The sequence below is a fragment of the Helianthus annuus genome, chromosome 11 (assembly GCF_002127325.2).
Source record: "Helianthus annuus cultivar XRQ/B chromosome 11, HanXRQr2.0-SUNRISE, whole genome shotgun sequence".
Lineage (NCBI taxonomy): Eukaryota > Viridiplantae > Streptophyta > Magnoliopsida > Asterales > Asteraceae > Helianthus > Helianthus annuus.
In genome coordinates, this window is record NC_035443.2 from 9,628,331 (window position 1) to 9,640,729 (window position 12,399).

At 38.1% G+C, this 12,399-nt stretch overlaps 2 protein-coding genes across 2 annotated transcripts; one reads left to right on the forward strand and one right to left on the reverse strand.

Annotated features, from left to right (window-relative positions):
- Positions 1-1,140: 1,140 nt before the first annotated feature.
- On the forward strand, positions 1,141-5,618 carry LOC110889507 (receptor homology region, transmembrane domain- and RING domain-containing protein 2). The gene is made up of 4 exons (XM_022137044.2): positions 1,141-1,583; positions 2,925-3,149; positions 3,474-3,878; positions 4,803-5,618. Exons 1-4 carry the CDS (start codon positions 1,463-1,465, stop codon positions 5,438-5,440), a joined length of 1,389 nt encoding a protein of 462 aa, XP_021992736.1. The 5' UTR covers positions 1,141-1,462; the 3' UTR covers positions 5,441-5,618.
- Positions 5,619-7,135: 1,517 nt separating this feature from the next.
- LOC110889508 (nitrate regulatory gene2 protein) lies at positions 7,136-12,119 on the reverse strand. The gene is made up of 4 exons (XM_022137045.2): positions 9,853-12,119; positions 9,568-9,758; positions 8,626-8,849; positions 7,136-8,059 (listed from the first exon to the last, which is right to left on the reverse strand). The coding sequence occupies exons 1-4, from the start codon at positions 11,471-11,473 to the stop codon at positions 7,378-7,380; spliced, it is 2,718 nt and encodes a 905-aa protein (XP_021992737.1). The 5' UTR covers positions 11,474-12,119; the 3' UTR covers positions 7,136-7,377.
- Between the last annotated feature and the right edge of the window lie 280 nt (positions 12,120-12,399).

Genomic DNA, 12,399 nt, shown 5'->3' on the forward strand with positions numbered 1-12,399 from the left:
CTATAAGGTCCTTTACCCAAAAAAAAAAAAAAAAAGACTATGAGGTTGTTAAAAACAAGTATCCATACATAGAGCAATACACAAGATATGGCATATGGTGCAAAAGAAGGTTTTATGAGTTCATAAAAAGCTTTCAAAACTACATACATGCACCATGAGATTGAGAATAGGACAAAAAAAGTTACGCGATTGTAGTTTTGTTAGAGAAACTAGATCATAGAAGTGTTCACGAAAGCTTAAATGGACGGGTTATCTAGTACTAGTAAGTCTAATTCGAACACTAGGGCATGGCCTCATAGATTTAGTCCACAAATATTATTGCAAAAACTTTATGTGAGTTACATACATAGTTGAATAATAATCTGGCATGTGGTATAGATACGAAACGTTATGTAATATCGAGTCCAAATCTCAACAACATAATAATCAGACATTCAAATTAACATACATTGGCGCAATATAATCCCATAACTTTTTTATGGGATGGGATGTCGACGATAATAACATTTAGACCATGTGTAGTGGTTAAACAAAATAATGCCCCCACCATGGGGCATTATTCGACACGTGGCAGTCCAGTCAGCATGGGGCGTTATTGCAAAAGTGACGTAGTGGGAATAATGCCTAATAATGCCCCTTCCAATCATTAAACAAAAAAAAAGCAAACAGTTACTCATTGACTAGTCAAACCTTGGACCACTCCCATTGGCCACATTCAAATTCCATTTGACCCACTTCAGCGTTTTATTTAAAACGCCTACATGCAATTTTTTCAAAAATAATGCCAAATAACGCCTGCCGTAATGGGGAGAGGCGTTTTGGGGCTTTTTTTTTATTTTTATTTTTTTTAAAATACCGCCCCACTACGGGTGGTCTTATAATCACATCACAGAACCAGTAAACTAAAGAAAAACAAACCATTATATTATTTTTATCCCGTACACATAACATTATCATTAACAACTTGCATATTATATTCACATGCAATACATGCCACTAAACAACATAACTTATTAAAATCTAAATACATCAATATATCTTACACAATGAACCTAACATAATTAACCTAATTAAGATATTTTGAATGATAATTCTAGTGATTTATTATTATTATTGTATAATTATATATCAAGTTGGGGAAACAAACAAACCTAGAAACCTCCTCTTAGCTCTCTCACTGGTCCCACCTACTGTCTTTCTGCTACTGGCGGTTCAACACCCACAGGATAATTCATTCTCATCATCAATCTTTTCATTGATCTTCACTTCAATTTGACCCAAATTCATCACCACTTCATCTTCATATTTCATCATACCAAAAAGCCCCAATTTTTATGATGCTTGACTAGTGTAATTTGAGGATGGAAGCTGATGTTTCCATCCCACTTTAAACCCTAGTTTTTCAACAACCAAAATTGGATCTTTAAAGGGTCTTTAGGTTTTGTTGTGGGTTTGAAAAAAGATGTTGAATTTCTGGATCTTTTGCTGCTTTCTTTGTTTGGTGAGTTCAGGGGTGATTGGTAAAGTTGTTTTGATGGGGAATAATGTCACTTTATCTTTTGATGACATTGAAGCTAGTTTTGGTAAGGTTTTTTTTTTTTTTTTTTTTTTTTTTTTTTTTTTTTTTTTTTTCTGTTGTGTTTGATTGTGTGAATATGTGATTGTTACAGATAGATAGTGTGTTTGATCATTCTGATGTTATGAAATTTTTTTTTTATTATTAGTTGTTGAAGATTCTTGAATGTGAAATTACTTAATTATCCCTAGGTTTAAGCATTAGGTGTTTGAATTTGATTCTTTATACTCAATCAAGAATGCTTATGGTAGACTGATGCATGTTCTTCTTGATTGAAGGTCAAGATTATTTATAGGAAAAATTACATGTCCTTTATCTTTATACCACTTTTCAGGCGGTGTCCTTTTTAACGAATGTTGACAGGCGGTGTCCTTTACTAGGTATTTTGTTGCAAGTTTAGTCCTTTACACCCAACCCAGTTAAAAAACCCTGTTAATTGTTGACAGGCGGTGTCCTTTACTAGGTATTTTGTTGCAAGTTTAGTCCTTTAACTAGGTATTTTGTTGCAAGTTTAGTCCTTTACACCCAACAATTAACAGTGTTTTTTAACTGGGTTGGGTGTAAAGGACTAAACTTGCAACAAAATACCTAGTAAAGGACACCGCCTGTCAACATTCGTTAAAAAGGACACCGCCTGAAAAGTGGTATAAAGATAAATGACAAAACTTGTAATTTTTCCTTATTTATATTCTTTATTGGGTTGATTAAAAATTGCAACTTTATGCAGATAGATGATGTGTTTGATCATTCTGATGATATGATTCTTTTGATCATTGAGTAAATTACAAAAATCGTCCTTCATGTATGTCACTTAATGCAAATTGTGTCCTTTGTCTTCAATAATTACAGAAAACGTACTCAATGTTTGTAAACCCTTGCAATTTATGTCCTTTAGCCCTAACTCAGTTAATTTTTTGTGGTTAAATCTGAACGAATGGACCCCACATGAGGGTATTTTGGTCATTTTACTCTCATGTGGGGTCCATTTGGTTATATTTAACCACAAAAATTCCCTCATGTGGGGCTCATTTGGTCAGATTTAACCACGAAAATTAACTGAGTTAGGACTAAAGGACATAACTTGCAAGGATTTGCAAACATCGAGTACGTTTTCTGCAATTATTGAAGAAAAAGGACACAGTTTGCAATAAGTGACATACATAAAGGACGATTTTTGTAATTTACTCTTGATCATTAGTTGTTGAAGAATCTTGAACTTGAAATTACATAACTACCCCTAGGTTTAAGCATTGGGTATTTGAATTTGATTGTTTACACTAAATCAAGAATGCTTATGGTAGATTGATGCATTTTGTTTTGTGTTGTAATTTGTTGATGTTTTTTGCAGCTCCGCGTGTGAAAGGGACGGGCGAATGCGGAACGTTGTATCAAGCTGAGCCATTGGATGCGTGTGCGCCTTTGGCTAACGGGTCGATTGAAGAAAGCGTAAACCAGCCCTTTGTGTTGATTATTAGAGGAGGATGTAGTTTCGACGAAAAAGTTCGAAGAGCACAAGCTGCAGGATTCAAGGCAGCCATTATCTATAACGATGATGATAGTGATCTTGTTGCAAGTATGATCCTTTTTGCATTTGCTTTTACATTATTATGACCAGTGGCGAAGCTTGAGATTTCTGACCGGGGGGTCGAAAACGTATATACCAAAAATTTCTGTAAAACCGGGGGGTCAAAAACGTATATACCCAAAAAAATTTATACGAAAACTACATAATCTCCACTACTGAGCGAAAAGTTCGGGGGGGGGGGGGGGCGGCCGCCCCCTCCCGCCTCCACAAAGCTACGCCCTTGATTATGACGTATATCGCTTTATACTTTCGATGTGTATTTAGAAATTTATATTCAAATGGGGTAATAATCTAGGATTTCTAAATTTGCAGTGGCAGGGACTGCAACGGGTATAGTGATACATGCGGTATTTGTTTCAAAATCATCGGGCCTGAAGTTGAGTAAGTTTGCCGGTATAACTTCAATGCAATTATGGATTATCCCGGGCTATGAGAACTCAGCATGGTCAATCATGGCCATATCATTTATATCGTTGCTGGCTATGTCGGCTGTTTTGGCAACTTGTTTCTTTGTGCGTAGGCATAGGATAAGACGAGAACACCCCCAATCTTCTCGTGTTCGGGAATTCCATGGGATGAGTAGTCGGTTAGTCAAAGCCATGCCAAGCCTTGTATTTACCGCTGTTTTAGAAGATAATTGCACTTCGGCTACTTGTGCTATCTGCCTTGAGGATTATAACGTTGGCGATAAACTTAGAATTCTGCCATGCCGACACAGTAAGTCTTTTTCTTCATTTATTTAAGAGTAAAATGCCATTTTCGTCCCTGAGGTTTAGCCAGTTTTGCGACTTTCATCCCTGAGGTTTAGCCAGTTTTGCGACTTTCGTCCAAAGGTTTGTTTTTTTGCATCTGGATCCAAAAGGTTTGAAATCTTGCCGTTTTCATCTGGCTCGTTACCTCCACCCATTTTTCTCCATTAAGTCAGAGGGATATTTTCGTCTTTTTTGTTAACTTAAAGGGCAATTCGGTCTTTTTCACTTTATGTAAAAAGACTGAATACCCCTGAAAAAGACTGAATTGCCCTTTAACTTAACAAAAAAGACGAAAATATCCCCTGGAGAAAAATGGATGGAGTTAATGAGCCAGATAAAAATGGCAAGATTTCAAACATTTTGGATCTAGATGCGGAAAAATAAACCTTAGGACGAAAGTCGCAAAACTGGCCAAACCTCATGGACGAAAATGGCATTTTACTCTTTATTTAATTTAGATTATTATTAGAGTAAATTACGTTTTTGGCCCCTATGGTTATATCACTTTTACTATATTAGCCCAAAATAAGAATTTTTAACATATCTGCCCCCATGGTTTATATAACTAACCATTTTGGCCCCTAAGTCTAGAGATCATGGGGGCCAAAATGGTTAGTTATAGAGACCATGGGGGCTAAAATGGTTAGACTTATGGGCCAAAATAGTTAGTTATAGAGACCATGGGGGCAGATATGTTAAAAATTCTTATTTTGGGCTAATATAGTAAAAGTGATATAACCACAAGGGCCAAAAACGTAAGTTACTCTTATTATTATTAAGACATAAAAGTCTTGCGAGGTCAACACGACTCGTACTTTTGTGCCTTTATAAATGGTTAATAATGCACGAGAATTTGGCATTTCATGTCACTAACGTTAGAAATCGACAGAATTTCACGCAATGTGTGTGGACGCGTGGCTGACTTCGTGGAGAACGTTTTGCCCGGTTTGTAAACGTGATGCAAGGACCGCTAACGGTGAGCCACCAGCCTCAGAACGCACACCGTTGCTTTCATCCAACCCAGCATCCATGGCTTCATCAACCATATTATCTTCCACATATTCATCATCATACGCCCCGTCATCTCCCGCAATACAAATAGGTCAAACGTCGCGTACACATTCTAACGTTCACTCCGTTTCGAGTACTCCTTACACCCTTCAAAGCCATCACCAATCCCCTTACATCACTCCATCGAGAAGCTCGTTAGACATTAGAAACATTGCATCTTCTTCATACCGATCGTCGTTCATCACTCCGTCAAGAAGCTCGTTAGACGTTAGAAACATGGCGTCTTCTTCACACGGATTGCGGGCATCGCATTTGGTTTCGTCGAACTCTTTGGGCTACCCTTCTGTATCACCGTTAAATTCCCGACACCTGTCTTCGTATTACCCGAGTCCCGGAAATGGTTCGTCGAGTTATATGTGGTCGTCTAGTCAGCAGCAGCCGCACCCGTTGCGCTATAATGATTCTGCTGCTAGCTTTTCTCCCTATGCTTCTGCTCATTCACTTCCAGAATGCTGATTATGAAAGCCTATTGTACATTTGAATATTGTGGTGTTTGCTTGCTACTAATGATGGTTTCAATTGTGTTTTTGTGATTGGTGAGTTGTAGTTATACGTTTAAAATCTTGTTATATCAAAGTGAATAGTGTATACTGTATACTTTGTTATTATTTTTTAAAGAGCGAATTAACTGTCATTTCCGTCCCGTCCCTGTAATTTGTCCAATTATGTCAGTTCAGACCAAATTTCAAATTTGTACCATTTACGTCCCTGGCATTCTTGAAACATGCTCAGGGGCGGATTTAGAGGTAAAGACCGGGTTCCCAGGAACCCAGTCTTTTCGGAAAAAAATGATTTTTTTGTAGTGTAAATCTTGTATGATTTGGAAAAAAACGTTTTTTTGTAGTGTAAACCTTGTATGATTTGGAAAAAGGAACCCAGTGATTTCTCCGGCTGGATCCGCCACTGAACATGCTGGTTTCGTCGAAAAAAACATGAGTTAACTGTCATTTTCGTCTCTGTAGTTTGTCAAATTATTCGATTCAACCTTAGTTTTTTGGATGGAACCGGCATGTTTTAAGAATGTTAGGGATGAAAATGGTATAAATTTGAAATTTGGCCTAACTGGCATAATTGGACAAACCACGGGGACAAACCCTAGAGACTTGCAAATTTACCCCGAAACACATATTTGGTTATGTGAAAGTGAATAGTGCATACTTTGTTATTTTATTTGAAAACTAGGGTTTCCTCATCGTTTTGCAAGCCGGGAATCTGCGTACTAACCAAACGGTAAGGACCATCGTGAAGCTATGAAGCTGCAAAATATCAATGTGTAAAACAACCAAAAAACGAAATAAAATGCAACAAAAAGAAGGCAAAATGATGACGTGGTGTTGCGACTCGACACGCCAGAGATTACCAACCCGCAACAACCGCCACTTGCGGTTGTGTCCGACAGGGTTCGCATACTAGGAAGTTGTGTTTTATTATTATTTATCATAGTGGCGAGAGCGACTCGACTTTTAACAAATTTTAAGTGAAAATGTATTTAGTTTTTGTTAAAAAAAGTTAAATAAATTTTTTCAGTGGGTACAGGGTCTGTCTATTTTCAAAAAAAAAAAAAAAAAAAAAAAAATACCGGGTATCTAATTTTTTGTAAAAAAAAAAAAAAAAAAACTAACAGAAGTTTTAACAGGAAAATAAAACTAGTGGGGTTAAAAGCGTTAATTTGAAACTTCAAAAAAAAATATATATATATTTAGCAGTGTAGCGGCTACAGTGAATTTGTGATGTATTTAACTATCACTTATATAAAAAAAAACTAAACAAAGAGGAAAATAAAACTATTGTGTTAGCGTATATTATTTATAAGGTAAGAGGTTAATTTAAAACTTTAAAAAGCTAAAAAAAAGCACCGTAGCGGCTACAATGAATTTGTGATGTATTACCTGGCAGGGGAGGGGGGGGGGGGGATAGTGCACGGTCCTCCCAACCGCCGGAGTGATCTCACCCCGGTAGCGGCTACAGTGTATTACCTGGCATATATACCCAGAAACACATCTTGTATGGTCTTCTGAGTACGGTTTTCACAGTTCTCTACTTAAATTAGTATATTAGCAACGCTTACGTCATGCGAGTAGATTCAATCCTAGCCATTGTTTTACATCAATTTTCGCGTCTCGGCAAAAACAAAGTACAAATATCACTATATCAGTCGCCAATATATCACATTTTTATAAGAAAAGAATATAAAAGAATAGCAAAGTTGTATGTACAAAATACCCTATTAATAATAGTGCAGGTCCAAAAGAAATGGCTAACAATGCCTCCTTAACATTGCCTATTGTATAACACAATTAATCACTAATCTCTCATAGCAAAATTCACATATACCATCGGGTCAAAACCGTCCGATAAACTGGTAATACAGTTGCTGCTACGCGTTACACTAATCATGCCAATCTTACCTGCTCATAGGCTTTCAAAGCGTCACGCGTGAAAACCTCTAAAGCTTTAAAAATTGGAATTACACCGCCTTGTAAACTACTTAATTCGCCGTCCTGAACCAACTTCATAGCTTCTTTATAATCCACACTCGCTCGTTCTTCAGACGGAACCATTGACCCATGCGTTTCATCAGGCCGAAGACTTTGACTTTTTCCCACAAAATCCTTCGCAAGATGCTCCTTTTTGACCATAAGTCGTTGTATGTCGTCTTGTCTCTCCACCAATTTCCTCAACTTGAAAGCGAAACTATGCATCGCTTTCAACACTTTTTCTTGAGAAACGCCGTTAATTTCCCTCTGCCAGTCGTTGCATATTATGAAAATCGGTGGAGCTCCTAAACGACCCGGAGAATACGGAACCTCGCCGTCAACGGTGACTTCCGGTTCGTGATCAATGCATTGTTTTAACCATCCGTTTAACGAATTGGCGTATGATTTCTGAGCGTTAATCCAGTTGTTAAAATGTTGGGCCCACTTTAAAAGCCCTGTTTCGAGCTCGAGAGTGGTTCTCAAGCTTGAATCTCTTTCGAGACTTGTGTTTGCCCTTAACGTACGACTTCTGCTCTCCATGATGGCTTCGAACTGCCTTCGGTGACATTTTACAATCAATCGCCACATTCTTATAAGTCTGTAGAAAACACAATAAACCAAATCATGAGGGTTCTATAGTATAAAAAATGAACTTGTTAAAAGATTTCCGTACCCGTAGATCAAATCATGAGGGTTCTATAGTATAAAAAATGAAGAGTAAACTACCATTTTGGTCCCTGTGGTTTGGTCACTTTTGCCACTTTAGTCCAAAACCGAAACCTTTTGCATCTGGGTCCCTGTGGTTTCAGGTTTATTGCCATTTTGGTCCAAAAATGAAATCAGGTCATATTTGTCTTATAAAATCCTGCTATTTTGTCCTTTTCCGCAGAAGCAAAATAGTCATTTCTTTTTTATAAATAAATACTAGATTTTATAAGACAAATATGACCTGATTTGCCCCTGAGGAAAAGGACAAAATTGCAGGATTTTATAAGACAAATATGACCTGATTTCATTTTTGGACCAAAATGGCAATAAAACTGAAACCACAGGGACCCAGATGCAAAAGGTTTGAGTTTTGAACTAAAGTGGCAAAAGTGACCAAAACTCAGGGACCAAAATGGCAGTTTACTCAAAAATGAACTTGTTAAAAGATTTCCGTACCCGTAGATCAACTGGCTGACTTGCGGCTGCAGTTCTCTGTCCCTCACTTTGTCTATCTCACAAGATATGACATCAATAGCTTTGATCGACACGTTAAGTTTAGTAGTTAATCTTTTTATAGAAGCTTGTGCAGCGTCGATCTTACTAGATTCTGCGCCTTTTGCATCCAACTCATTCAACCTCTTGCACGTTTTCTCGTAAATCACCCGTAGCCTCTCTTCACCCTAAACCAGACCAACCACCTGATGTATCAACTTCACATTACTCAACTCAAATTTGAAACCGAGTGGCTTAACGGTTAACAGAGAATCATTATCACTATTAAGGTACATAGGGCTGCAAACAAACCAAACGTTCGGCGAACAGTTCGTGAACCGTTCGGCGGGAAGTTCGTTTGTGTTCCGTTTGTTTATTAAACAAACAAACGCGAAGAAGAAATTTTATTCGTTTAGTTTAAATGCACGAACATGAATAGAGGCCACGGTCGTTCATTATGTTCGTGAACGTTCGGTGAAGTGTTCGTTTGTGTTCGATAGTTCATTAGTGTTTTTAGTTTTTATATTTTACTTGAATACTTCAAAATTCCGACAAATAAAATATTTGATAAGTGCCAATGTATTATATATTCTGTTCATGACCGCTTGTTTGTGTTCGTTTGTTTCTATTCGTGTTCACGTTCGTTTTTGTTCGTTGCCTAAAATAACAAACACAAACGAACACAAAAAAGTTCATTTCCTTATCAAACGAACACGAACATAAAATCTCGTTAAGTAAGTGTTCATGAATAGTTCGTAAACAAATATATTTCGTAACAAACGAACACGAACAAGGTCTTGTTCGTGTTCGTTCGGTTCGTTTGCAGCCCTTACATACAGAGTCAATTGTTAAGTACACATATGTAACATTAATAACGAACTATTAAGACGATGATGATGGCTTTACCTTTACTTCCTTGTATAATTTCTTCTCCCATACGTATAGCTTCTCCAAAGTCGAAGAAAGGTTAACGGGCCTAACATCCAGAACCGCATCATCATAGGATCCTGCTAACTTTGTTACTCGAGAACTTGATCTTGCAGATTGTATTGGACGGTCTGGAGATACCAATGAAGGTGCAAACTTTGATAAAATTACTGCAAAGTGACATACATAAGCATAAATAATAAAAGGAAAACATTGTATGACTATATTATGGATTTACGGTGACAAAAATCAAATTTTCGTTACCCTTAAGAACGGCAAACTTCGATCGATAAGGCAACTTCCCTGCCTCGAGCATCAAAGCGACCTCCTTCCCATGACTAAACGCACTCTCGAATTCGCCTTTGATTTCATTAACTACCTCATGAAGATCCCGAGAACCATGAGGAGATAACGTTGTCAAACTACTCATAATCGAGGATTCTATTTCTAACTCCTGCGTAGACCCTTCATCGATATCAACACTTACTCCCTTGTTACCCTCCTCTGTGCTTTGTGAAACGATCGTTTCAGAGCTATGCTGCTTCTCTACTTCGGTGCCAACCGAATGTTCTCGTTTAACTTCCAATGGTACGGAATTTGAACTCGATTCGGCTTGTGCTGCGTTTGCAGTGTCGTCACTTTTCTCCGGTGGTGTTTTGATTCTTCGAGAACTACCCTCCGTACTACTTGAAACTCCCTTCAATGTACTATCTTCACCGTCTTCTTTTCCTTCGACTAGATTTCTCTTTCTACTAAACGTATTCGTTTTTACGTCTTCGTAGTGAGAATCGGTTTCTGTTTCTTCTTCCAAATCGGGAATCCCCTCCCTCGCTCTCACTTCACTCGCATCCGGACTACTATCCATTGTTTCGTTATACCCATATCCATACCCATGATACTCATTATCATACGCGTTAAAAAAGTTAAAATAATCAGATTCCATCGGCGGAGGAGGCGGCGGCGGCGGACTTTTGGGCTTCTCGGGTTCCTGGGGAGGTGGCGGTTCCCCACCGTAAGAAAACCCATACCCGTATCCGTATCCACTTACATATGGATCATAACCCGGTGGATGATCAACCCGTTGACGTGTTTCTCGAAAACCCCTCGCTTCCTCTTGTTGAATCACAGTGTGGCTAGCCGGAGCCGATTTTTTCATAAAAAAGGCATACCGATTCGGATTTGGATTCGAATTCAAATTCGAGTTCCCACCATATCCATCGAAAGTATCGAAATTCGCTTGATACGCCCCCCAAGGAGGCGGATATTGCGATGCAGATGGGTTCATCACATAAGGAGGTTGATAAGGCTCACCCGCGCCCCAACTAGTTTCGTTCGGTCCCCAAGGAGGTTGGTACGGATACGGAAACGGAAACGCAGACGAATTCTCCACATAAGGCTCACCCCATTGAGGTTGATAAGGCTGCTGTCCTCTATCAACTCCATAAGGTTCATTCATATTCATTTCATTATAGTCACCGGGCCGATTAAAGTTAGACGACTGCGGCGGTTTATTTTCAAAACCGCCACTATCATCATCATGATCATCATCATTTTCATCATCATGTATATGAATATGACCATCTAAAGACACACTCAACTCAGACTCAGACTCAGACTCAGACTCTTTATCTTGATTCCTACGATCAACCGAACGAACACGCGAAACCGAATCCGACGGCAATGTAAGAACAGGTGAAGCAATGACAAGCTGTTCATCAACAAATTTAGACAACACAAAACCAACTTCTTTCAAGCTATGAAAGTAATCCAAATGTGCACAAGACAGTTCATACCGGTAATCCACAGCACACTTGATCAACCTCTTTCTCTCTCTACACTTAATCACCAACGGCAAGTCATCAACTTTCGAAACCCTACACCCCATTTCTCAAACCCTAACCCTAACCCTAATTCTTGCATCCTCATCTTTTCTTCACTAAATTCATCTCAAATCAATCCAAGTTTACAACTTTATAACTGAAATTGAAACCCTAACCCTACCCCTAATTCTCGAATCGTAATTTCCAGCATAAAATCCATCAATTTTATAACTTTATAACTGAAATTGAAACCCTAACCCTAACCCTAATTCTCGAATCATAACTTCTCGTATCAAAACCATCTCAAAACAATCAAATTGCGTTAAAACAAGAAACAGAGTGAGAAACTGAAATTGAAGAAATTGAGGGGTGAATTTAGGGAATTGTGGGTTTCAAAGCAATGGGGCAATGAATGTGTGATGAGTATTGAAATGTGTGATGATGCCATGTGTTTTGAAACTGAAATTGAAGAAGCAGAGGATGATGAGGTGGAATTTGTGTCTGAAATTGAAAAAAAATGGGTTGAAAATTGGGGTTTTTTTGGAATTTAGGGTGCTGACAAGATTGGAATTGGGAAAATTGTCAGAGAAAAGGTGAGATCTGACATTGATGAGGTGGGGGTGGGGTGTTGCAGAAACAGAGATGGAATTATTGAAGGTGTAATAATGGTGATGCATGGCTTCTTCTGGGTTTTGGGGGCTAATTTTCAAATGTGAACATGAATGTGTTGTTCTTCTTTTATTATAGCCAACAAGTTTGATTTTTTTTTTTTGCATAAATTAATATTTTATTTATATCTATTGTTTTTTTAAGTTATAGATTTTTCCAAGCTTGTTATCAGGACTATAAACGAATTTTCAGCGAACAGTTCGTGAACTGACGGAAAATTCGTTTACGTTTTGTTAAGTTAAATGAACGAACACGAACAAATGTCTCGTTCGTTCAGTTACGTTCGTGAACGTTTGAGAACGTGTTCGTGAACATTCGTTCA